We start from the raw sequence: 27,345 nt of genomic DNA on the forward strand, positions 1-27,345 counted from the left end.
GAAGCGGGAACTCTTGACTTTCTGATGGAAAACTGAGTATTTTCTGAGCACCTAGAAATGGCTGAGTTGAGGCTGAACTATGTCATTGCCATTCCAACAGATACCAACTTCATCACTAGCTTGACTTGAACTCAGCAGTTCTGAGCTACACTGGCTTGGTGTCACTCATTATCATGAAAGTCATGAAATCTTGCTGTTTCTAAGCCTATGCAAGAATCTGTGTACTAGTGAGATTCACTGGAAGTCTGGATGATATTTGACTGATATTTAGAGCCAATGAGTCTTCCTAAGGGCAAGACTGATTTCATGTAGCGCTGCTATGGGCAGCATTATTTTGGGAAGTGTATGCTCCCCAAGCCTTCACCCACCTCTGTGCTAAGAAAATAGTGACCAGGAGTGTTATTACCTGTGGTAATAATGTGCATCAGCTGGTTGAGTGGGTGGTGGTTGGTTTGGAACAAGGCTCCATTCTTTCAACATTGAGTTCCAAAGAGCCCAATTATTTGCTGGACATTGATGGCGCACGCCTTTAATCCCAGTAGTCAGGCGGATCTCTATGAGCTTGAGGTCAGCTTGGTCTACAACAGCTAGTTCCAGGACAGGTTCCAAAGCTACAGAGAAACCTGTCTAAAGAAAAACAAACAAAAGAGCCCAATTACTGTGTTACCAAATATCAAAAGGTTCATATAACATAAAATTAATTGGGGTTAAAATGGTTTTAATGTTAAATATTTAAAATGTTATAAATATAATTTCCTAGGTTGGGAATCTAGCCTGTAGTTTATTAATATTTATTCCTTGGGAAATTATGCATAGAATACAGAAAAATTATCAGCCATTACTAATCTCTTAAATCTAGTTTGTTTTCAGAATTTTTACAAACATGAAAAAAACTACAGTATCATATACACTGAAAATAAAAGTATGCCTTAGTTTATACCTAGTAATGTATTTCTGCATATTAAGTTATGTTAGGGGAGAAAATCAGTCTTTAGTGTTCAACATATATACATAGTTAGAAATCCCAGCTCTGTGATTCTGGAAAATGATGTTCAGGAGCCCACTTTTTAGCATAAAGTGGGGGTTGGAATTGGGGATATGAATGTGCCTGGTGCCTATGTGTACTGAGAAACATTTAGATAGAAGCACTCTGTGCTGTGAGCTACTTCCCAAGAACAGTGTTGTGCACAGTGCCTTGCACTTTCTGGAAAACCAAGTGAGTACCCATGCTGGAATTTTATTCAAATTCATTTAGATCCTTCATTTATTCCACTCAGAATATGCATACAGCTCCCTGCACCTAAGACTCAGAGAACATTGCAGAAAGAGGGGTGGGAAAATAGTAAAAGCCAGAGGATCCGGGAGTTTGTAGTGAGATTGGGTCTCTTTGTAATGTTAGGATCTGGGAGTTTGTAGTGAGATTGGGTCTCTTTGTAATGTTAGGAGCTGCACCTTATAAAGTCTCAACATGATGCCCAAACATGAGAACATAGATGGCACCAGTAGATGTGTCAGGTGAAAGGGACAAAAACCCATAAGCCCCAACCCTACACAGAACTAACTACAGGCAACTAAAGAATGCTGAGAGGAAGAGAAACAGTTTTCCTCGGGGATGAGCACACCAATTGGTTTTCTAATATGAAATGGTCAACTCTGAAAACATACATATAAGAAAAAGTATCTGGACGGAACTGGTTATATTTAGGAATGTATATGTATATCTGTCATGGATAGTTTCTTGATGATGGACTGTCACCTGGAAGTGTAAGCTGAAATAAACCCTTTCCTCACCAAGTTGCCTTGGTCATGCTGTTTTATCACTCAGTAGAAACCCTAACTAAAACAAGGTGGTACCATTATAGTGGGCATAGTTGTGGCCGACTTGACCGTGTTACAGGGGTCGGGGGGCCATGGGAGGACTTTGGGACTTTGAGCTAGAAAAGCCACTGAGTGTTGTGTGGGAGCCTGGAAGAGAAGACTGTTGAGAGCAGTGCAGAGGACGGAGGCCTGGCTTGGGAGGTTTCAGAGGGAAGCAAAGACTCTACCAGGCCTTTTGTGTGAAGAGTCTATGGTGCTGGTCAGCGGAGGCTCAAGACTCAGCTGTGATTAACAAGAAACTAGAAGTGCTAAAGAAAAGCCTTGTTTTACTGGGATGCTGATTACCTGGAGCTGAGCCATTAGCAGTGACCAAGAAGAAAACAGCATCACTGAGCTCTTCTTCCCAGTGTCCTGGGAAGTGTTTCCTCAGGGTCAGCACCCAGAAGCTGTGTTCCAGAGGTGGCCAAGGCTGCACCTCATGCTGGCAGCTGAGCTTGGTACTGTGTAAGAGTGACCCAGATGGTACTGGGTTTGAAGGCATGAAGTAATCATGGAGAACAGCTGAGGCTTGGCACTTAAGAAGCCAGGAGACTCAGCCATTGGTGAAGGTGCAACTCAGTGGAAGTTGAAGGCCCAGGACTGAAGGGGTCATACAGAGAAGTTGAGGCTTGGTACCATGAGGAGAGCCTATGAGAAGCTATTGGTAAAAGTGCAGCCCAGTTGCAGCAGAAGATCCCAGCATTTTAGAGACTCCAGTACCTTGGGATGACCACCAGCAGTGGAGTGGACTTTGCCCTAGCTTAGACGACAGACTGTGTGCCACAGAGGGCAGGGCTAAAGAAGTGACCAGAAGAGTCCAGAAGATTGTGAGTGGATGCCAGAACCTGGATGGACATTTCATTATTTACATGTTGGAGTTTGGTTTTGCTTTGATCTGATTGTTACTGTGTCCAGGGTCTTCCCTCTTGAAATACAGAAGTATTTAACTTTTTTTTTTCAGAAACCCAGAGTTGAGAGATTTTGAACTCTTAAGAGATATTGGACTTTTAAAGATACTGAATGTGTTAACAGGACATTTTTAACAGGAGTTTTTAATGTTAAGGAATTTATAAAGACTGGGACTTTTAAAGTTATTATGTTTTTAATGTGAGATCTTAAGGATGGATGTGAAAGGAAAGGTGGCTTAACAGTGATGTGGTGTGTGTCAGGTGGACAAGGGTCAATTGTGCTGGCTTGTTTATGTCAACTGAACACAAACTAAAGTCATCTGAGAAGAGGGAACCTCATGTAAGAAGATATCTCCCTAAGATCGGTCTATGGCAAGCCTGTAGAGCATTTTCTTAATTAGTGGCCATCCTGGTCTACAAGAACTAGTTCCAGGACAGCTAGGACTGTTACCCAGAGAAACCCTGTCTCAAAAACAAACAAGCAAACAAACAAAAACCAAATAAACATATCTTAATGTCTCTAAATCTTTGTTTGCTTGCTTGTTTGTTGAGACTGGGTTTTACCACATACCCTTGGCTGGCATAGAACTTACTATATATACCACTTGCAGAGATCTGCTTTGATTTTTGTAGTTTAAAGAAAATTAATTATGTATTAGCGAGTCTATGCATGTTAGTGCAAGTGTCTGCCAAGGAGAGAAACGTCTGATTCTCCTAGGGCTGGAACTAGGCAATTGTAAGCCATCTGCTATGGATACTGAGAACTGAACTTGTCTGTAATAACAGTGTGTCCTCTTAACCAACGAGCTATCTCTCCAGCTTCGGAATAAGGAATTTCAACAGTGAAATTAGACTTGTTCATCTCCCTCTCATCTTAAACTCTTACAACTGGATACAATACAATGTGCCTAACCCTCTACCAAGATAATTGATACTCCTGGTTTTAGCAGCCAGTTACGCGGTCTCATTTGACTATAAAATAATGCACATCGGGCATGATGGCCCTAGCATCTATATTCTTCTTAAACATTGTGATAAGTAGAACGGGAAAGATAGAAGAGTCAAAGAAAATATAGAACTCAGTGAGCAAATCATAGAGCCAGCCTGGGGACAGTAGCCGAGCTCCAAGAGGCTATGGAGGGAGAGAGGAAGCACTAAGCTCTGTCAGGAATGTGTCTCATTTGGAGAGGAAGGTAAAACTGGGACATTCATTGTTCACAAGTTCACACTGCTCAGTTAGTCAGCATTGACTGTGGGCCAGTTCTGATGAGTGCTGACTGATGAATCACTCAGGAATGGATGCAGTAGCTTAGTGGCACGTCATGGAATCCTGAGACTATATCAGAATTAAGAGTTAGTAAGACAGGCTGGGGTGGTGGCACATGGGATCGTTCAAGGTCAGCCCGACACTGTCTCAAACAGAAAGGAGTTAGCAAAATAGGAGGTGAGAGTACAGGAGGTTTCTGTTGCTACTCATATCACCAGACACAATGACTAGTGATTATTGCTGCCATCTATTTATCTATCATAAATAGATAAAGCCATCTATCATCAGGTGGTTTTAAAAATAATATCAAGACTAGATTTCCAGTAAGTGAAATGTTTAAGAACGTCACCATGTAAGCCTGTCAAAAGGAGCACATTGACATGTGTGTTGATGCTGCTAGTTTTCAGCAGAAGACAGTACAGTATGCTAAAGAAAACACTGTTACAGTTTACTAAAGATGCCTATTATGGTGGGAATGGTGAGTGTTCCAGCATCTAATCAGCAGAGTACAGAGAAGGCCAAAGGAAATACACTGTGGTGTCAGTGTTCCTAGGAACTGAATCTCAGGAAACTTTGGTTTTCTTTACTGTTCTCTAATCTCCGGGTTCATTACATGAGTGTGCTTTTATGATTTGAGGAGTGAGCTTGGTGACTGCTAGAAAGGAAGGAGTGAGGAAAGTTCTTTTAGATACGGTAACAAGCAGTAACTAGTCATTGATTATTCCCTTCCCCGAAAAATGCATAATCTGTATTGGCCATATACGTTTGCTTCATTCTTTAGATTAGCTCTCCATTTGGGAGGGTGGAGGGTGTATTGAGACAGCAACTTGCTAGGTAGCCTAGTTTTGCCTTGGCCCGCAGCCTTCCAAGTGTTGGGATTACAGGTAGGTGCCACCAGGCCCAGCTCTTCCCCCTGTATTATATTTGAACTTTTAACTTCAGATCATTTATCATATTAGTGTGGACCCCTTCACTATTTTCACACCTGTACAATCATTGAAACTGGCTGCATTAGAACTAGATACCTTAGAACTTCATCCTGAACTACCTACCACAGCCAGTACACGACTCGGGGGTGGGGAAGGAACTGGAGAGGAGTGTCAAGTACAGCCTTTAATGGGTAGGGTGACAAACCTTTGCTATCTTAAAGTCATTTACACACAATTGTGTATATCTCTCAGCAGTTAAAATTGAGGCAAGGGTCTACAGCCATACCACCCTGAACGTGCCTGATCTCGGAAGCTAACCAGGGTCAGGCCTGGTTAGTACTTGGATGGGAGACTGCCTGGGAATACCGGGTACTGTAGGCTTAAAAAAAAAATGACGCAAGGAAACACTATTTGGCTAGATGTGGTGTGTGGTCCAGCATTCAAAAGGTAGAGGCAGGAGGATGACCATTTGGAGCAGCAAGGGCTACATTGTGAGACCTGTTCTCAAAGCAAAATTTTCAAAATTAGCCATCTTTTTTCGCATCATTAGCAACTTGCCAACTTCATGTATCAGAGATGTTTAATGTTATGTTCTGCAAAGTGGTTAAGACTCCAGTCCTTCTCATAAGTCACTAGTAGTACATTTCCATTTAGAGTATATATTAACAGCATCCCTTAACCAAGATACATTCTGAGACATGGGGACTTAGGTGATTCTTCATCGTACAGGCATCATGGAGCCTGTATTTATAGAAGCCTATATCTGCTACACACGAAAGCTCTAAGTAAAAGAAAAAATTGTAATAGATAAAGCAATTACATATGTTATCATTATCAAGTGTCTTTTATGCATTAACTATTGTCCTTTGTGTGGCTATTGGTTTATACCAACTTCTGTACCAAATGGCTACAATGTCACTTAGGTGACAGGAAGTTTTTAGTCTCACCATACTTTTATAAGTCATGTATGCAATCTGTCATTAATCAAAACATCATTATACAGCCCAAAAATTATTTTCAGATAGTAATGTAATAGACTCTCAGTGAAATTTGAACATAATAAGAATGTCCCTTGTGGCTGGGCGTTGGTGATGCACACCTTTAATCCCAGCACTTAGGAGGCAGAGGCAGGTGGATCTCTGTGAGTTCGAGACCAGCCTGGTCTACAAGAGCTAGTTCCAGGACAGGCTCCAAAAAACCACAGAGAAACCCTGTCTCGAAAAACCAAAAAAAAAAAAAAAGAAGAAGAAGAAGAATGTCCCTTGTGACAGCGGTCCAGTTGCGTTTGTTTCATGTGTGTGAGATATTTGGAGTACTAAGATTGTCTTTTTTAATTCAGTAATTACATTCTTCTTTAAATCTGTTTTTAAATATCCAATATCCTGGACTGATATTAATTTGAGATGCTGGATATATTATATGCATTAAAAATTGATTCGGGACTAGAAAGATGGCTCAGCATTTAAAAAAGAGACTTAGGTTCTCTTCCCAGCTCCCACATGGCAGCTCACAACTATCTGTAACTCTAGTTCCCAGGGATCCAACACCCTCTTCTAACCTTTGGGGGCACCAAGGACACAGATAACACATATACATGTGTACAGACAAAATATTTATACACAGAAACATAAGTCAGTCTTTAAAAATACTTTTTAATTTAGTCAAACATAGACACAGTTATGTAATAGCCAAAAATAGAATCCAGTGCCCTCTGCTGGACACTGCAGGTGCCTGCACAGATGTGCGTGTGCACACACAAGCTACACATGATCAAAAATAAAATCTTTTTAAAAAACTGTAGCCAAGATTTCTTAAGAATTTTTAAAAATCTATTATATCAACATGATTTAAAGAATTTATCTGAGTGTCAGATATTTTTGCCTTCTCTTTTCCTAGGTGGTTTCAGACACCCTCACAGGTGTTCTACCATGCAGCTACTGAACATGGAGGAAAAGACGTCTACCCAGGGCAGTGTCTTTGGGAAGGTTGTGAGCCTTTTCAGCGGCAGAGGTTTTCTTTTATTACCCACTTACAGGTATACTTTCTTGATGCTATTTGCTTAGTAATTCATCTGGTTACATTAAAGGTTATAACATATTTTTTTTCTTTTCTCCTTAAGGATAAGCACTGTTCAAAGGATGCTCTGCTTGCAGGATTAAAACAAGATGAACCAGGACAAGTGGCAAATCAAAAATCTTCTACCAAGTAAAGAAAATTAGTTTCCTTACTTTCAGGCATAAAGAACAAGCAGTCACTGCAGTGGTCAGGGCACTGAAAAAGTAAACAGCTAGGCAAAACATGAGAACAACACAAAGAAACTTAGCATATGGGAAATCCAAAGCCTGTGTTCTAACCCAGCTCTCACTACCAAGCTATGAGATTCTGCTCAAACTACATACATTCTCTCCTTATCTACCTCTTCGTAGGTATCTGTTCCCATAGAGGTTGCACTGTGTGGTCTGTGAGGCAGCCCTGACTCTGGAGAGACACCAGTAGGCAGACAGATAGCATCGGAGGAAGCATTGTGGATTAGAAGAACTATTAGGGTTTTTTTAAAAGGGCGTAAACATGTATTTGACAATGGGAAAGAGATTTCTTTATACACATACATGCACACATATAAACATACACATACTATACATTCTGGCTTACATATGAAGATTATATATTTTGGAGGTGCAGTATGTTACTGGGAATTGAATTCAGGACCTCTGGAAGAGCAGCCATCTCTCTAGCCCCCTCTACATTATATTTTTAGTAATTCAGAATTTATTTTAAAAACATCAGAAATATCCCTGGATTACAAGTTTCAGAAGATGCCCAGGTTGTTAGACTTCATCCTCCAGTGCCTTTTCCATGCTGCCTTCCAGCTCAGCAGGCGCTACAGCTGGTCTGCTTGGCCACAGACACAGGCAGTGGTTTAGTTGGGGGTTTATACTATAGTCTCTCAGTCCTTCCATCCTATGTCTTTAATAAAAATAGTGGACAAGAACTGGTTGAAAGTCAGACTGTTAAGAAAGCACCATATGTGAATACAGTCCTTAACACAGGTTCTGATCCACAGGTCAGCTTCTTTTGTAATCTGAAATTGCTGATGTTTCCTCCCTAACACATAGCTTTACAGTACTTTGAAAGATGAGAGCTCTACAACTTTGTGCTGTGTTAAGTTACTGTTATTGCCTCCTTTCCGGGATAGGAACTTTAGAGATGGATTGTGCAGTACCTCTGTTGTTTGCTTTGAAACTGTTGGACTGCATGGTGTGTAGTGCTTCCTGTATTGCCTCAGGCAGGGACATGGAATGTTCAAGGCCAGGTTGAGCGTAGTAAAACCCTGTAAAGAACAGGGTGGAAAATTCAAGCCCTAAAACAGAGACCTGTTTGTGTGGGCTGGCAAGGGGAGTGGGGTCACAGTTGTCTGTCTGTGCAGTGAACATTGTCTGTCTGATCAATTTAGGCAGCCAGCTATAGGGGGCACAGGCTCAGCTCCTAGAGCACAGAAGGCCATTGCCAGTCACCCCAGCGCCGCACTCATGGCTCTTAGGAGAGGCTCAAGGAACCTTGTCTTCCGGGACTTTACAGTAAGTGCTTCTTTAAACCCTCGTCTGTAAGGTGTGGCCCTGTGGATTTAGGTCTTTATTCTTTTTCATATTCTCCGTTCTTTTTAAGGATGAAAAAGAGGGACCAATAACTAAACACATCCGACTAACAGCTGCCTTAATATTAAAAAATATTGGTAAATATTCAGAGTGTGGGCGCAGGTGAGTAATCTGTTTCCATAATCAAAGCAAACTTACTGTATTTCTCTATGTGAGTTGATGATATTACCTATCTCTTATTTGCTATTTTTTTAATTGATTTGTGAATGTGTCCTAAAGCTTATGGTAAGGCCAGGTATCATAGTCTCTCCAAAGCCAGAAATAAAGTAGAAACTACAGAAAACAAGCCTTTAACTTATTTTATTGTCAATTTTCTTCCTGGCTACAGCATTTACAGAAGAAAAAAAAGTTTTGAGGACAGAACCTGAGTACTTATTGGGGAAAAGAGGGAATTGGCCATTTGCATCACGTGAAATCAATTCAGTTCCATTTGACACTTGGCATTTTTAATAAGCCTATCAAAGCCGTGAATATTAGGATCACTGTAATACTTTTGATGTTTTATAATTACTTTCTAATGGACTTAAGCAACAGCATGATCTGTAGATAAATTTTTAAGTAGAAATGACTCTTTATCCTTGTAAGAATATGTCCTGCTAATTCCTCTAAAAGCAGTGGTTCTCAGCCTTCCTAATGCTGGAACCCTTAAATTCAATTCCTCATATGGTGGTGACCCCAACCATAAAATTATTTCATTGCTATTATGAGTCATAATACTCCTCTGCAGGGTTTCTCCTCAGCCCATCTTCTTGCTACTCTTCCCATATCCTCAACTGAGCAGCCTAGAAGCTGCTCTTACTAAATAGGCCTATCTCCTACAAATGCCTTCTATCTACAGTCAATCAAATTGTTTTAGGTATTATAATATTTAAAGTAGATTTTCAAAGAATTGTGGAATTACAAAAGAAGATATTTGTACTATATCAGCTCTTTAAATTTTTGTGATAATTTTTGAAATTAAAACATAACTGCGTCATTTCTCTCCTTCATTTCTTCCCCCCAGCTCCTCCATGTCTGTTCTTGCCCTGTTCCCTCCCACATTCCTGGCCTCATTTTCTGTAATTGCTATTGCTACACACATACAACACTCAACACACACATAGTATTGTTACTTGTATATGTATGATTTCAGGGCTGATGACTTGGTACTAGATAACAGATTAAGGGGGTTCATTCCTGGGGAAGACTATTTCCTCTCTCAACAAGCAGTCCATGGTTGCCTATAGTTCTTTGTCTGTGGATAGAGCACACTAGAATGTCTTGGTACTGTACTTGGTGAGGTCTTGTTTAGGCAGCCATGTTGTTGGTCTTCATCAATGAAGCTTCCCTGTCATTTGTTGGAGACACAGCCTCACAGCAAATTTCCTGTTCCTTTGCCTCTAAAATTGTTCTGCTGATCTTCAGTGATTCCTGAGCTAGAGCTACATCTAGCTGTGGGTGTGAGCATTTAGAGTGTAGTTAGAAATTATTCTGATCTAATAGAGTTGTAGTAATAGGTACTCTTCTAAGGTTTATGCCCCCGTAGCCCTAGGTAGTTTCCAGTACCAGGTGTGGTTTTCTCCTCTTGAGCAGACCTTAAGTCCAATGCTGTACCTTTAGAAATATCTGGTTGTCCTTGTGATTTATAGACTATCTTGCCGTGCTGGCCATTTTTGTGGTTGATAGGCTTCACATCCATGTAGGGCTATTAGTTGCTTCCCTCCCTTGGAAGCTTACAGAGTACTTCCAGTGCTATGGAAGTTAGTCCTCAGGGAAGACACTTTTAGGTCAGATCCAATTCAGATCCTCAAGTCCAATCAAAATCCCCATGTCATTCTTCACAGAAACAGAAAAAAAAACTATTCTGAAATTTATGTGGAATCATAAAACACCCTGGATAGCCAAAGGAAACGTGAGAAGAACGATGCTGGAAGAGTTTAATTCCAGGATATGCTACCGAGTGATGAACCAGAACCAGTGTATGGGGTACTGGCACACATGTAGACCAAGGGAACAACCGGAAGACCCACATATGAGTGCACATAACTACAGACATCTAATATTTGACAAATCTGCCAAAAACATACACTGGAATAAAGAAAGCATCTTTAAAACAGTGCTGGGGAAGCTAGCAATCCATGTGCAGAAACATGAAACAGACCTGCATCTATCACCTTGCACAAAAACTAACTCAGGTGGACCAAAACCTGAACCTGAAACACTGGGAGTGCTAGAGTAATGACTAGTAATGACTAGGTGGTAACCTACAAGATAGAGGCATAGAAAAGGTCTTTTTGAATAGGATCCTATGTGCTCAAGAATTAAGGCCAACAGTTGACAAGTGGGTCCTCATAAAACCAAAAAGGCTTCTTCACAGCTAAAGAAACAACCAATCGAGTTAAAGAAGAAGCCACAGAAGTAGGAGAGAATCTTTTCCACATATACAAAGATCAAACAAAGTAACGGCAAATGCTGGAGAAGATGTGGGGGAAAGGGAACCCTCATTCACTGTTGGTCAGATTGCAAACTGGTAAGGCCTTCTGGAAATCAGTGTGGAAAATTTAAAAAGCCAAAAATAAATACCATAGCACCCAGCTCTACCATTCTTGGGCATATGCCCAGAGAACCACACTTTCTGCTCCACAAACACTTGCTCTGCCATGTGCATTGCCACTCCATTCACGTCGTCAGGAAACATAAACAATCTAAATGTCCTTCCGCTGACCAGTAGGTAACGAATGTGGGGTTCACTGTGGAACAGTACTAAACTGTAAAGAAAAATGAAATTAGCGGATAGACGGATAGAACAAGAAAATATAGGGAATGAAATAACACAGACCTAGTAAGACAAATGTTGCAAGAATAATTTTTTGTTAATGTGCAACATGAAAAGTATCAAATTAGTTTTGTTGCAGGTAGTGTTTGGTTTGGGTGTTAGAGGTTGAACATTAATAATATTTAAGTAATGATTTTGTTATTGTTGTTGTTGTTTTTTTGTTTGTTTTGTTTGTTTTCGAGACTGGGTTTCTCTGTAGCTTTGAAACCTGTCCTGGAACTCTCTCCTTAGTCCAGGCTGGCCTTGAACTCACAGAGATCTGCCTGCCTCTGCCCCGTTGCACCACCACCCGGCTAAATAATGACTTTTTTAATGTTAAGGCTTACACAGCTCTGTCAGAACACCAGTGTCTTTTGTATGTTCTTCCTCCTTCTGCACTTTCCTTCTCACCCTCAGTTTTCTGTTGTAACCTGCTTTGCAGCCACAGAAAAACTAATGCGCGTTCCCCTTCACATTAGACTGTCTTCGCCTCTGCACATCTGTTGCAGGTTCCTGTTAGTGTGTCTGCTATCTCTGTGAGTCTGTGCAGATGAGCACTGCTTTCTATAGCCTTTTTTTTTTTTTCATGTGTATGGGAGTTTTGTCTGCAGGTATCTCTTCGTACTATATGTGTGCAGTACCCACAGAGGCCAGAAGAGGGTGTTGTGTCCTCTGGAATTGGAGTTATAGTGGTTGAGAGGCACCATGTGGGTGCTGGGAACTAAACCCAGGTCCTCAGTGCTCTTCACTGAGCCTGCTCTCCAGTCCCTGTAGCCTTTCTTATGTTGCATTTCATTCCCCACTGGTTTATTCTTGTTCTGTTTCTCTAAACTGTCTGTCTTTGGATTTTTAATCTCTGTTCTGTAAGCATTTTGAATGTTCAGACTGTACCTGTTCCAGCATGAACATTAGAATACTGCCCAAACACAGCTTAGGAAATCTACATCCGGGCTTCCTACCCCCATTCCTGGTGCCTTCCTCTGGCCCTGTTCAGATAACTCTGTGTCCTTTCTGCTGCATGTGGAGCTCTTTGAAGGTAGAGATTGGGTGTTTATTTAAATTGTTGCTTTGTAGTGACAGTCATTCAGTACGTATGTGATAGACAGAAGGAAGGGGAACTGGCAAGTTCCTTTCCTGCCAGAGATCTGATTGGAATTTGTGTAATGGTTAGAGTTCCCAAGATAACTTTTCCTTAGGGCTGTTCCTTCATGGAAGCTGGTTGCATGCTTGGGCTTGTATGACAAAGCCCATTTCTCTGACTATAAGTCACAGAGCCAGAAGTTATTACTTTGCCTGTTCACTTCTGATTGACTTCTTGTTTTGCATGTAGACTGTTGTCATGCAAATGTATTCTGGAATGTCAGTTCTTAGGGTCTCGGGATAGTGGCTTCCTACAAATGCAAGCCACCATCAGGCAAGATTATGAAGGGTACATTAGAGGATTGCAAATTTGAAGTCAGCCTAGGATGCATGGTGAGACCTTGTCTCACAGCAGCCCACCAAGTTCTTCACATCCAGCCCATCTTGACTGTGTCCTTCCCGTGAGCATTTCCTGTGCTGCACCTTTCTGTTTCTGAAATCCCAGTACATGAAGGAGAATGTAAGGAATCCCTTTGCTAGTGAAATAATACTAAAACATATTTCTATTCTTTTTTTTTTTTTTTTTTTTTAAATTATTTATTTATTTATTTATTATGTATACAATATTCTGTCTGCATGTATGTCTGCAGGCCAGAAGAGGGCACCAGACCTCATTACAGATGGTTGTGAGCCACCATGTGGTTGCCGGGAATTGAACTCAGGACCTTTGGAAGAGCAGGCAATGCTCTTAACCACTGAGCCATCTCTCCAGCCCCCATATTTCTATTCTTAATAAGAATATTTAGGTTAAGAGGTAGATATTAGTTTACCTTTACTTCGACATACAGTGCTCTGCACATGGAAAATGGGAGGTGTATGAGGGTGTTTTTGTTTTAATGTCAGGATCTGATAGTTTGAATGATGCATTTTATCCCTTCTCATTGAGTTTCAGCTCTGGTGAAGTCTCAAAATTTGTTTCCTTTTGATAACTGAATAATACTTAGATCTTATTCTAAAATCAACTAATGCTTTCTAAGTGCTTTTTTAATTTTATGTGTATGGGGTTTTCCTTCACACACACACACACACACACACACACACACACACACACACATGTTCACCACATGCATGCCTCGTGCCAGTGGAGGTCAATAAAAAGTATCGAGTCCCCTGGAACTGGAAATGGCTGAGAGCTTCCATGTGTGTGCTGGGAACCAAATTCGAATCGTTTGAGAGAGCAGGAAATGCTGTAACCACCGAGCCATCTCTGCTGTCCCCAGATAGTCCTTTTGATTAGATACATTAATCATGAGCAATCCCAAAGGGAAATTAAGAAAGTATCACACTTATGACAACATCAGAAGAACAAAACACTTAGGAACTAGCTAAATCAGGAAGTTTATATGTTGAAAATAATAAAATATTGCTGAGAATTTAAAGGATACATGAATAAATGGGAGGATAGCCCATGTTCAGTGGGCGAAAGGTCAAGTGCCAATATAGGCACCGGAGAAATAATGCTTAAGAGAATTGTCTGCTCTTCCAGAGGATCCAGGTTGAGTTTCCAGCATCTGTATGGCTGCTCACAACTTCAGTTCCAAGAGCTTCAGTGCCCTCTTCTGGCACACATGTGGCACACAGACATTCATGCAGGCAAAACATATATATATAATATAATATATATTAATTTATTTTTTAAGATTTCCCCTATCAAAGTGACAGCAGTTGGTTTTTATGGAAATAGATTAATCCATCCTGAAAGGGACTCAAAAAGGTAAAAATAATCTTGACAAAGAACAACAAAGTCAGAATGCTCCTAGTAACTTCCTGGTGTTAGAACTTGCTGCACAGATATTCTGCCTGTGCTCCTGGTATAAAGACAGGCAGCTCGAGAGAGCAGAGGAGAGACCCCAGCTTGGACCTCACCACACAGCTGAGAGGTCTTGAAGAAGGCTGCCAGTTTCTCAGTCTCAGGCTGTCTTCAGCAAATGATGTTTGGAAAACTAGACTTATATTTGTAAAAGAAATTGAACAGCTACTATTGCCGTATATATCCTAGCTCAAAATAGATGAATGAGTTGCATAAATGAGCTAACACTACTAACCAAGGAGAAGCAAACATGAGGCAAAGGCTTCTTGTACACTAGAAGTGAAGCAGACAGAATCCGGACAAACTGAGCTTCATGAAACTAAATCTTGCACATCAAAAGACATTGTCAGCAGTAAATGGCAAATCATAGAGTAAGAAAATTGTTGAAAAATCACATAGTTGGTAAGAGATCCTTATTGAAACTATATACAAATGTCCTGGCTGCTGTGGAAACCTGCATCAGCTAGCTCTTCAAGGAGAGAGACATCATAGGGTAGACTTAAAGTGGGGCGCTACTGCGCCATTAGAAAGGAGAAAGTGCTAATGCAGGCCACAGCTGTGAACCTTGAGGAAGTCCTGACTAAGTAAGCCAGGCATGTGGGATTGGTGTCCCAGTTCTGTGTGGTTTCTACCAGAACAAGCACAGACAGACCAGTTAAGCCCATGGTTCTCAACTGTGGGTCACAACATCATTGGCAAACTTCTGTCTCACATTTTGATTCATAACAGTAGCAAAATTACAGTGATGAAGTAGCAAAGAGAGTAATTTTATGGTTGGGGTCAGCACACCATGAGGAACTGTATTAAAGGGTTGCAGCATTAGGAAGGTTGAGAACCACTGAATTAATGTGAGTTGGGGAGTGGGAAATTGTTTGATATATAGAATGATCTGTTGTAAAAATAAACAAAAGGGCTGCAGATAGTAACAATAGTTACACTACAGAATCAATATACTTGATGTTATCTAATTGGTTAAGTTCATATTATATATTTTTTTTTCATAAAAATGAAAAAGTAATATAACAAAACAGACTTGGAAAGAATGGGAAATGACAGCTAATGAGCTTGGGTTCTGGTTGGGGTGCACAAAATACTCAAAAGTGATTATAGCCATGTTTGCACCATTACCAATGGATTGTTTTAAGTGTGTATGATGATAAACCATAAACCACGTATCAGAAGAACTGTGAAATCCCAAGTCATTGTAGAGCTTCCAAGAGCAGTCCCATGCCTCCTCGCCTCTGCCTTAGTAGCTTTCATGAATTTAAGCAGATTCTTCTGGTATTTTCCTAATGTTTATTAAGAATATGCCTATGGATCTGTGTATTTGTGGCACAGGCCTTTAATCCCAGAATTACAGAGGCAGAAGGAGGCAGATCTATGAGTACAAGGCCAGCCTGAGTCTACAGGACAAGGATACATAGAGAAACCCTGTCTTTTGTCTAGATGTGAAATTCTGATTTGGAAAAATATTTTTGCTGCAGGTCTTCCCCAGCTGTGCTGTTAGGGTTCAGTGGCATTCTAGGTCACATTTCTGTGCATGTGATCTATTTTTCCACTCCGAAGTCTACCGTATTTCTGGCTTTCTAAGATACAGTGACTGTGGTATCTTATAGGTTGTTTTAACAGTTACCAAAACAATTGTACATATTAATGCGGTGTTCTGTGATGCTTTGATACACACACGCACATTGTATAATGTGTAAAACCCATCTTCATTCTTTTATCTTTTTGTTTTGTTTTGTTTTTGTGGTAAAAGCATTCAGATTCCATTCTTCTGCCTCTTTGAAATCTACAGTAGTCCACCTTACATTCCATTCCAGTAGTCCACCTTACATTCCAGTAGTCCACCTTACATTCCAGTAGTCCACCTTACATTCCAGTAGTCCACCTTACATTCCAGTAGTCCACCTTACATTCCAGTAGTCCACCTTACATTCCAGTAGTTCACCTTACATTACATTACAGTAGTCCACCTTACATTACATTACAGTAGTCCACCTTACATTACATTCCAGTAGTCCACCTTACATTCCAGTAGTTCACCTTACATTACATTCCAGTAGTCCACCTTACATTACATTCCAGTAGTCCACCTTACATTACAGTAGTTCACCTTACATTCCATACAGTCGCACCAGAGCCTCTGGCTCCAAACAGTGCCTTAGTACTCACTGATCAACCTTTCCCCAGTTTTCTTCCCCATACCCTCCTTAGACCCCGCTAAGTACCATCTACTCAATTTGATTGAGATCAGACTTTCTATGCCTAAGGTCATGTAGTCCTTGTCTTTCTGTGCCTAGTGACTTTTCATGCTGCATGGTGAACAGCAGTGAACTGTAGACACACTTGGTAGGATGTTTGTTTTCATGGCTGATTAGCAGTTCATTTATGTGTGGATCATGTTGCCTTGTTTGTTCATTAGTTGATGAACACTTCAGATGTTTCTAGTTCTTGCTCTTATGAATGGTACTGCGGTAAAATGGCAGAGTGCTTTAATTTTGTTACCTTTTCATTAGTACGGATATACAGAGCGAGTTGCAAGCCACTGCCAGGGCTACACAACGATACCCTGGTGGGAGAGAGGGAGGAAGAAAAGAAAAAGATTGCTTTTGGAATTGTGAGTGTAGCTGGAGAGATTGCTCAGCAGTTTAAGAGCACTGATTGCTCTTCCAGACGACCTAGGTTCAACTCCCATTACCCATATGGCAGCTCACGTTGGTCTGTAACTCCAGTTCTAGGGGATCCAACACCCTCACACATACATGCAAGTAAGACACCAATACACATAAAAAAATAAATAATTCTAGCCGGGCGGTGGTGGCGCACGCCTTTAATCCCAGCACTTGGGAGGCAGAGGCAGGCGGATCTCTGTGAGTTTGAGACCAGCCTGGTCTACAAGAGCTAGTTCCAGGACAGGCTCCAAAAACCACAGAGAAACCCTGTCTCGAAAAAAAACCAAAAAATAAACAAACAAATAAATAAATAATTCTAAAGGACTGTCATGAGCAGGAACACGTGACAGGAGGCTACTCATCCTATGACTGTCTTTCCTCCAGCCCAGGCCCAGCAGCCAGCTCTTGCACACACATAGCCCCGGAGATGTAATCAGATATTAGCACATTGATGGATAATAGATGAAGTCAAAAACTGCCTTCCCAAAGCTCAGTCCCTGCACAGAATAGCCTTTAGCACACCACTTGACATCTAGACCACAAGATTGCCTTTTCTGTTTTTTGAGGTATCAGTACTGTTTTCCTGGGCATCTGCTGATTAACAGTCCCACCAGCAGTGCGCATAGCTTGACTTTTGATAATAAAATAGCTATTGCTGTTGAGTAGGACAGTATCGTTTCCTTTTGCATTTCTCTGGTGACTGATACTAGGCCATATAGCTCTCAACAATTTTTATATCTGTTTTTAAAGAAATGAGTATTTAAGCGAGTTGCCCATTCTTTAATTGGGTGGTTGGCATTTTGAGGTTGAGATTTTGCTGTCCCTTAGATGCCTGGCTGTTCCTCTGTCAGATGCATGCTCTATAGGGGTAGCTCCTCCGTGTTCTCTCACCCTCATAGTCATTTCCGTTGCTGAGCAGAGATTTTTCTCCTAGAGCATTGCCTGTTCCATGACCAAGGGTTTGCCTTTGTATTTTCTCAGAACACTTTCATATCTCATAGCTGTCTTGTCCATTTTGCATTTATTGTTTTCATTGTTGCAGGATCACTTGTTTTCTGCAGTGTCTGTGCATCTTCTTCAGCTGGCTACAGATGCACAAGTGATTTGGTGCACTGTTGTGTCTGTGTGTTTCTGCCAGTCCCATGCTGTTCTGGGTTCCCTGGGTCTGGGTGCTTATTTCACTGAGCCCTTCAGTTGAATGGATGTATTGAGTATGGATTCATATACTTTGATAATGACAAGTTTTCATGTTTTTTTTTTATTTCTTTTAGCTTTTAATTTTTTCTAATCTCTTCAGGAAATCTTTTTTACTTAATCCTCAAACTTGTGGGGTTTTCACTGTTCCTTGAGGGCCTTATTTGTTCCCAGCTGCAGTTTTATGACATCCTGACAATGTTGAGTTTGGTGGCTGAGGATGCTAATGCTCATATTGTTCAGATTTTTTTCCTGCTCTTTTGTATACTTATTCTTTTCTCAAATGTTTGAGTACTTTAGGGATTCCTTTATATTTTAAGAATAAAATCTCTAAATCAGGCATGACGATGGACACTTGTCACAGAAGGATGGGTCACAGGCTGGATGGAGGTCAGTGTGGACCTCATTGCAAGACCATATCAAAATACAGCAAAGGAAGACTGTGAGAGCTGGCAGTTCCGGCTTGCCGTTGACATCTGTAGGTGATCTGGGTGCGCTAGCTTATCCATTAGCGTCCCCAGTGTCAGTTCTGTAAAGAGGAATTTTGTTTTTTTTTCTCTCCATGGAAAATGCCTCTAATTCTCTCACCTTTTGTGGGTAAGCAGTTTTGAAGACAGTTAAAATGAGAGTTTGCATTTTGGAAATGAGATTGAAAGGGGTCTTCAATTGTCTCTCTTTTTTTTTTAAAGATTTATTTATTTATTATATATACAATATTCTGCCTGCATGTATCCCTGTGGGCCAGAAGAGGGCACCAGATCTCATTACAGACGGTTGTGAGCCACCATGTGGTTGCTGGGAATTGAACTCAGGACCTCTGGAAGAGCAGCTCTTATCCTCTGAGCCATCTCTCCAGCCCCCCTTCAATTGTCTCTTAATCCTATTTTCCACTCTAATTAATTCTCCTTCCCATCTCCAATAATGCCCGTGTCTAAAACCTAAGCCTTTCTGTTTTGTTTCTCAAGACAGATTTCCCCTTTTATACATTTTTTTTTTTTTGGTTTTTCTCGAGACAGGGTTTCTCTGTGGCTTTGGAGCCTGTCCTGGAACTAGCTCGGTAGACCAGGCTGGTCTCGAACTCACAGAGATCCGCCTGCCTCTGCCTCCCGAGTGCTGGGATTAAAGGCGTGCGCCACCACCGCCCGGCTACATTTTTTATTGATATTTATTGAGCTCTACATTTTTTTCAGCTCCCCTCCCTGCCTCTCTCCTTCTCCCTTTATCCCTCCCCCAAGGTCCACATGCTCCCAATTTACTCAGGAGATCTTGTCTTTTTCTATTTTGTACTTCCTATGTAGATTAGATCTTCCTAAGTCTCTCTTAGTGTCCACATTGTTGTCTAAGTTCTCTGAGAACTTGTGGTTTGCAGGCTGCCTTTCTTTGCTTTATGTTTAAAAACCACCTATAAGTGAGTACATGTGATAATTGTCTTTCTGTGTCTGGGTCACCTCACTCAAAATAATGTTTTCTAGCTCTATCCAGTTTCCTGCAAAATTCTAGCTGTCGATATTTTTTTCTGCTGTGTAGTACTCCATTGTGTAAATGTACTACACTTTTCTTATCCATTCTTTGGTTGAGGGGCATTTAGGTTGTTTCCAGGTTCTGGCTATGACAAACAAAGCTGCTATGAACATAGTTGAGCACATGTCCGTATGGCATGATTGAGCATCTCTTTGGATTTATACCCAAAAGTGGTATTACTGGGTCTTGAGGAAGGTTGTTTCCTAATTTTCTGAGAAATCGCCACACTGATATCCAAAGGGGTTGTACTCCAGCAATGCAGGAGTATTCCCTTTTCCCCACAACCTCTCCAGCATAAGTTGTCATCAGTTTTTAATCTTGGCCATTCTTCCAGGTGTAAGATGGAATCTCAGTTGTTTTGATTTGCATTTCTCTGATGATTAAGGATGTTGAGTATTTCCTTAAGTGTCTTTCAGCCATTTTAGATTCCTCTGTTGAGAGTTCTCTGTTTAGGTCTGTACTCCATTTTTTTTAAATTGGATTATGTAATCTTTTGGTGTCCAATTTCTTGAGTTCTTTGTATATTTTGGAGATCAGCCCTCAGTCTGATGTGGGGTCAGTGAAGATCTTTTCCCATTCTGTAGGCTGTCGTTTTGTCTTGTTGACCGTGTCCTTTGCTTTACAGAAGCTTTTCAGTTTCAGGAGGTCCCATTTATTAATTGTTTCTCTCAGTGTCTGTGCTGTTGGGGTTATATTCAGGAAGTGGTCTCCTGTGCTAATGCATTCAAGTATACTTCCCACTTTCTCTTCTGTGAGATTCAGTGTGGCTGGCTTTATGTTGAGGTCTTTGATCCATTTGGACTTGAGTTTTGTGCATGGTGATAGATATGGATCTATTTTCATTCTTCTACAAAGACAGATTTATCTCTTGGTGCTGGGTGGTTTTTTTTTTTTTTTTGGTTTTTTTGGTTGTATATAAGCTTTCTTCAAACTGCTTGGTTTTCCTAGAAGATAATTTGTATCTTAAAATGTTTCTATTAATACAACTTAGGCCAGCATGTAAAATTGAAAATTCAGGGGGAGAATAAACAGAAAGAAGTTATGTTTTTATATTTTTTTTAACCTTATGGAAATGAAGGCTCAGGATGTACCTGGGTCCAGGTGGTAACGCATGTGCAGGGACCACCACCCCCGCAAAACATTATGAGTTTGTTTTCTTTGGTTTTGAGATAGGTTTTTCTATAACCCTAGCCTCAAATATAGAGAGGTTCATCTGCCTCCCAAGTACATGCCTCTCAGCTGAGCTGAGGTTTTTTTTTTAGAAAAATTAGATAATTTTCAGTTGATTTTAAAATTTGTGAAATAAAATTTTGAAATAAGTCATGCATAGAGTCCACAAAGCAGAATTATGTTGGATTTTTGGAAAGTGATAACGCACAGAAACAACAGTAGAGTACCACCCCGCCCCATTGTCCTAATCAGTAATATATACTACAGGGTATTTTGCCTGACTTTGTTTTTTTTTGTTTTTTTTGTTTTTTTTATTGAAAAAAAAATTTTCCGCCTCCTCCCCGCCTCCCATTTCCCTCCCCCTCCTCCCACCCCTCTCCCCCTCCTCCCCACTCCTCTTCTCCTCCCTCTCCAGTCCCAGGAGCAGTCAGGGTTCCCTGCCCTGTGGAAAGTCCAAGGTCCTCCCCCCTCCATCCAGATCTAGGAAGTTGAACATCCAAACTGTCTAGGCTCCCACAAAGCCAGAACCTGAAGTAGCATCAACACCCCGTGCCATTGTCCTTGGCCTCTCGTCAGCTCTCATTGTCCGCCATGTTCAGAGAGTCCGGTTTTATCCCATGCTTTTTCAGTCACAGTCCAGCTGGCCTTGGTGAGCTCCCAATAGATCGGTCCGACTGTCTCAGTGGGTGGGTGCACCCCTCGTGGTCCTGACTTCGTTGTACATGTTCTCCCTCATTCTGCTCCTCATTAGGACCTTGGGAGCTCAGTCCGGTGCTCCAGTGTGGGTCTCTGTCTCTATCTCCATCCATCGCTAGATGAAGGTTCTATGGTGATATGCAAGATATTCATCAGTATGGCTATAGGATAGGTTCATTTCAGGTTCCCTATCCTCAGGTGCCCAAGGAACTAACTGGGGACATTGCCCTGGGCATCTAGTAGCCACCCCAAGTTCAAGTCTCTTGCCAACCCTTAGGTGGTTCCCTTAACTAAGATATGAGTTTCCCTGCTCCCCTATCCAACCTTCCTATATCCCCAATCATCCCGTTTCCCCAAGTTCACCTCATCCTTTCCTTCACACTTTTCTTTCTCCATCTCCCCTTACCCCCATCCCACCCTACCCCCAAGATTCCAATTTTTTGCCCGGCACTCTTGTCTACTTCCCATAGCCAGGAGGATAACTATATGTTTTTCCTTGGGTTTGCCCTCTTGTTTATCTTCTTTAGGACCACATATTATAGACTCACAGGCCCCCTATCCATAGCTAGAAACCAATTATGAGTGAGTACATCCCATGATCTTCTTTTTGGGTCTGGGTTACCTCACTCAGGATAGTATTTTCTATTTCCATCCATTTGCATGCAAAATTCGAGAAGTCATTGTTTTTTACTGCAGAGTAGTACTCTAATGTATATATATTCCACACTTTCTTCATCCATTCTTCCATTGAAGGACACCTAGGATGCTTCCAGGTTCTGGCTATTACAAATAATGCTGCTATGAACATAGTTGAACAAATGCTTTTGTCATATGATAAGGAATCTCTTGGGTATATTCCCAGGAGTGGTATTGCTGGGTCCAGGGGTAGGTTGATCCCAATTTTTCTGAGAAATCGCACACTGATTTCCAAAGTGGTTGCACAAGTTTGCAGTCCCACCAGCAATGGATGAGGGTACCCCTTTCTCCACACCCTCTCCAGCAAAGGCTATCTTTGGTGTTTTTGATTTTAGCCATTCTGACAGGTGTAAGATGATATCTCAAAGTTGTTTTGATTTGCATTTCTCTGATCGCTAAGGAGGTTGAGCATGACCTTAAGTATCTTTTGGCCATTTGAACTTCTTCTGTTGAGAATTCTCTGTTCAGTTCAGTGCCCCATTTTTTAATTGGGTTAATTAGCATTTTAGCATCTAGTTTCTTGAGTCCTTTATTTATTTTTGAGATCAGACCTTTGTCTGTTGCGGGGTTGGTGAAGATCTTCTCCCAGTCAGTAGGGTGCCTTTTTGTCTTAGTGACAGTGTCCTTTGCTTTACAGAAGCTTCTCAGTTTCAGGAGGTCCCATTTATTCAATGTTGCCCTTAATGTCTGTGCTGCTGGGGTTATACATAGGAAGCAATCTCCTGTGCCCATATGTTGTAGGGTACTTCCCATTTTCTCTTCTATCAGGTTCAGTGTGTTCAGATTGAGATTGAGGTCTTTGATCCATTTGGACTTGAGTTTTGTGCATGGTGATAGATATGGGTCTATTTTCATTCTTCTACAGGTTGACATCCAGTTGTGCCAGCACCATTTGTTGAAGATGCTTTCTTTCTTCCATTGTACACTTTTAGCTCCTTTATCGAAAATGAGGTGTTCATAGGTTTGTGGGTTAAAATCCGGGTCTTCTATACGATTCCATTGGTCGACTTCTCTGTTTTTATGCCAGTACCACGCTGTTTTCATTACTGTAGCTCTGTAATAGAGTTTGAAGTCAGGGATGGTAATGCCTCCAGAAGTTCCTTTATTGTATAAGATTGTTTTCGCTATCCTGGGTTTTTTGTTTTTCCATATAAAGTTGATTATTGTCCTCTCAAGATCTGTGAAGAAATTTGATGGGACCTTGATGGGGATTGCATTGAATCTATAGATTGCCTTTGGTAGAATTGCCATTTTTACTATGTTGATCCTCCCAATCCAAGAGCAAGGAAGATCCTTCCATTTTCTGGTATCCTCTTCAATTTCTTTCTTCAAAGACTTAAAGTTCTTGTCAAGTAGATCTTTCACTTCCTTGGTTAGAGTTACCCCAAGATATTTTATGCTGTTTGTGGCTATCGTGAAAGGTGATGATTCTCTTATTTCCCTCTCTGCTTCCATATCCTTTGTGTATAAGAGGGCGACTGATTTTTTGGAGTTGATCTTGTATCCTGCCACATTACTAAAGGTATTTATCAGCTGTAGAAGTTCTTTGGTGGAGTTTTTGGGGTCGCTTAAGTACACTATCATATCATCTGCAAATAACGCAAGTTTAACTTCTTCCTTTCCAATTCGAATCCCCTTGGTCCCCTTATGTTGTCTTATTGCTATTGCTAAGACTTCAAGAACTATATTGAAGAGGTATGGGGAGAGTGGACAGCCTTGGCGTGTTCCTGATTTTAGTGGGATTTGCCTGACTTTGACTTGATAGAAGTTGTATCAGACAATGAGGTTTTTCAGCAGAAACTGTGAGATTGGTTTCTGTAGTTACGTGCAGCGGCACTTTGTTCATATTGGAATAGAGTTATGCTTGCCGTTTTGTTCCCTTGGTGTCCACATTTTACTCCTAGTCATGGGCAATGAAACTAGGGCCTTGGACATTGTGTGCCACTTTCTGCAGTCTTCCACACTGTGTTGAGCTAGATTATTTTTCTGTTTCCATGCTCCACTTCTCTACAGTGTTTTCATTATAATTTCAGAAATATTTTCACCATTTTTTCCCTCCTGATTTTGTTATTTTTCTAAGATGTACTCATTTCATTTTCTGCATTTTGCCTACATTCATGTATGTGCACCACATGTGTGCTCTGCCTACAGAGGTCAGGTATCGGATCCCATGGTACCAGAAATAAAGAAAACTGAGCCACCTGATATTGGTGGTAGGAACCAAACATGGGTCCTTGGCAAGAGCAGGCTCTTAAACATTGGGCCATTTCTCCAGCCCCTGCTCTGGTCTCCCTTACCCAGGATCACTCTAATGAAAATAATGAAGATCTTGGATACTCTCTCATTGTTGTTCGACTTGTTTAAAATGAAAGTGTTCAGACTTAAGCCCAATTGAAAGACGTGTGCAGTGAGGATTATACCATTGCACACCTTTTCGTGTTGAGTTAGCATGCTTGCCTTAGCCTCCTGTCCTTCTGTTCACTCTTTCCTTCCCAGCCCTCTCAGTACTCCTGTCACATTAATACTGTGGCCTTTGTGACAGAAAATTTCAAGTTCATAAATGTTTTTGTTCCTTGCCTGCAACTTTCTGATTTGTAAAATTTCTAAAACCCTGAATGAAGATACAGAAATAGGTTGTGTAACCTTTTGTGTACACAAACCCTGCCTAGCTAGAAAGTCAATTGAGTTCAGGGACCAGAAGTTGGCGTTAATGTACTCATTCGTGAACTCTGCTGACTGACGTCTAGCTTGTTCCTCCTCTTTCTACAAAGCTGTGTTAATGCTGACCGGATATGGAACTGTAGGATGTTTCTATTTTAGTTGCATAATCTGTGATAAGGAATCTAAACCATGATCCTGGAGACTGATAATCTGTGTTGTGTTTGTTTTTTTTCTAGATTGTTAAAGAGACATGAAAACAACTTATCAGTGCTAGCCATTAGTAACATGGAAGCTTCCTCCACCCTTGCCAAATGCCTTTATGAACTTAATTTTACAGTTCAGAGTAAAGAACAAGAAAAAGACTCAGAAATGCTGTAGTAAATCGTATCCCACTTACACAGCGGGGACTCAAAAGTCAGATACATTTCACATACTGTTACTGAAGAAAGCACCAAGTCTTAATGGAGCAGAGACCATAGAATGAATTATTTTGTGTCCTCCCATGATGCTGAGAGGAAGCTTCGTATTCTGATCTCTGAACGAATCCCTTTCTCCTCTGTTTAAAAAAAAAAATTCTAAAAAGGAAAAAAAAAAAAACTACTGTGGGATTGTCAGCCAGCTTATCTGCAGGATGTCTTGGGTCTGCCATCCTGATGGAGACTGCTGTGATCAGAATCCAGTACCATCCACATTGGAATAGACATGAATAGTGTGAAACCTACGTGAGCAGATGAAATAGAAGCATTAATATTTTTATCTATATCCAAAAAGGAGCACATTTTTATATTTACAAAACCATTTAAGCTGGTTTGAATAAAGACAAAGTTTGAGCACACCTATCCCCCAGCTTCAGAGGGGCCACCAATATCTAGCTGTGGATTGTGTGTTTTGTTTAGAATCAGTAGCTTGGTTTTCTTACTTGAGCCAATATATTTTCACTTATTTATTATCATAAAAATTTACCAGTCTGAATAGATCTTGTAAATATTTGTGAATAGAATGAACACCCTTCATACCACTGCAGCCACTGGAAATACATTCTGTGGTGTCCTAGAAGCATTATTGGTAGGCTCTAAAGTTTTCTAGACTTTCCTGTCAACTGTAAGTAATTGTGATATACTCTACGCAGTGGATGATGTTCTTTACATTTGTGTAAATACTTCTGCAAAGGTACTGATGCTGTAAAGTCAGAACAGTTTTGTGGAACTGTGATTTTTTTTTTCTCCTTTTCTTTTTTTGATTTTCTTGGATTTTCCCCCCTTTTGATTTTTTTGTATTATACACCTTGTAGAACTCATTTTGCTGGCTGAAAGAGTATGGAATAATATATCTTATGTCATTTTTGTAGAAGAAAAACTATTTGAAGGGGTTTGTTTTTGTTTTTTGTTTTTTTTTTTTTGGTTTTCCCTAACATGTATCCACTGTAAGCGTTTGTCATGTGCAAGCTCAGAGCTTGTACAGAATTTTTTTGTATTTGTAAATTGGTTTAAATACATGGAATTTTATACAGGTTTTCTCCTGTGTTATATATGCATTATGTGCAGGTATGATATTTTCTTCACTACTTTTTCTATCTTAATATAGTGTGGAATTTTATTGTATTATTCTTCCATTCTTAATACTGTACCACATTCCTGCTCAGAAACTGCTCACTTCCTTAAATTGTCTTTCCCCCCAAGCGTGAAATGTATCCACTTATAACTGCCTATTGCCTGTTCTATTAGCATCCAAATGTGGAGGGCCTCCCAACCACCATTTCTGCTGTGTCCTTAGGATGTGCAGTATAAAATATAGACTTGACAGTTTATGTTATAGAATGGCTTTATTTACTTTGGTGACTGTTTATAGTTTTTAAATAAAAGACTGAACATTTTCTTGAGTCCTTTATTTCTGGAGTATGCTTAAGACATTCTAAAATATTAAGTTTTCTAAACCTAGCTGAATGCAAGGTCCCATGGTCACCTACCTACTTTATAATCCTTTGTGATTAATACTGTAGAGAATATCACATGACAGACACCATGGTCAATGTAGGAAGAAGACCAAATTCTTGTTTACGATATAACAAACAGCATCCCAGAGCGCAACTGATAGACAGCTGGTGCAGTTAAAGTTCAGTATGCCTTACTGAGTGTCATGCATCTGACAAAGCTTTTAATGTTTAGCAATCTGTGACTGTTGGTTCAGTTTACCGTGAATTGGGGGCAGATTCTTTGGAGATGAGCTTCAGTCTGGACATAAATTTTAAATATCTTGATCACTTATTAGTACCAAAAAGTAATTTCTCCCCAAGGGCATCCAAGTTTGTGCACTCAGTTCTATCTGTAAGAAATGTGTGATGACACCAAAACTTTGTATTTCTCAGGACAAT

At 40.6% G+C, this 27,345-nt stretch overlaps 1 protein-coding gene and 1 pseudogene across 1 annotated transcript in view; both read left to right on the forward strand.

Moving 5' to 3' along the window:
* Arid2 (AT-rich interaction domain 2) overlaps positions 1–26,847 on the forward strand; it is a 140,231-nt gene extending 113,384 nt beyond the window's left edge. Inside the window, exons 17-21 of the mRNA XM_057791755.1 lie at positions 6,858–6,996; positions 7,081–7,166; positions 8,416–8,539; positions 8,628–8,719; positions 25,211–26,847. Coding sequence (XP_057647738.1) covers positions 6,858–6,996; positions 7,081–7,166; positions 8,416–8,539; positions 8,628–8,719; positions 25,211–25,352 — 583 coding nt within the window. The 3' untranslated portion in view covers positions 25,353–26,847. The remainder of the gene's footprint in view (positions 1–6,857; positions 6,997–7,080; positions 7,167–8,415; positions 8,540–8,627; positions 8,720–25,210) is intronic.
* Positions 5,234–5,342, forward strand: LOC130889219 (5S ribosomal RNA; annotated as a pseudogene).
* Positions 26,848–27,345: the final 498 nt, after the last annotated feature.

The sequence above is a fragment of the Chionomys nivalis genome, chromosome 17 (assembly GCF_950005125.1).
Source record: "Chionomys nivalis chromosome 17, mChiNiv1.1, whole genome shotgun sequence".
Taxonomy (NCBI): Eukaryota; Metazoa; Chordata; class Mammalia; order Rodentia; family Cricetidae; genus Chionomys; species Chionomys nivalis.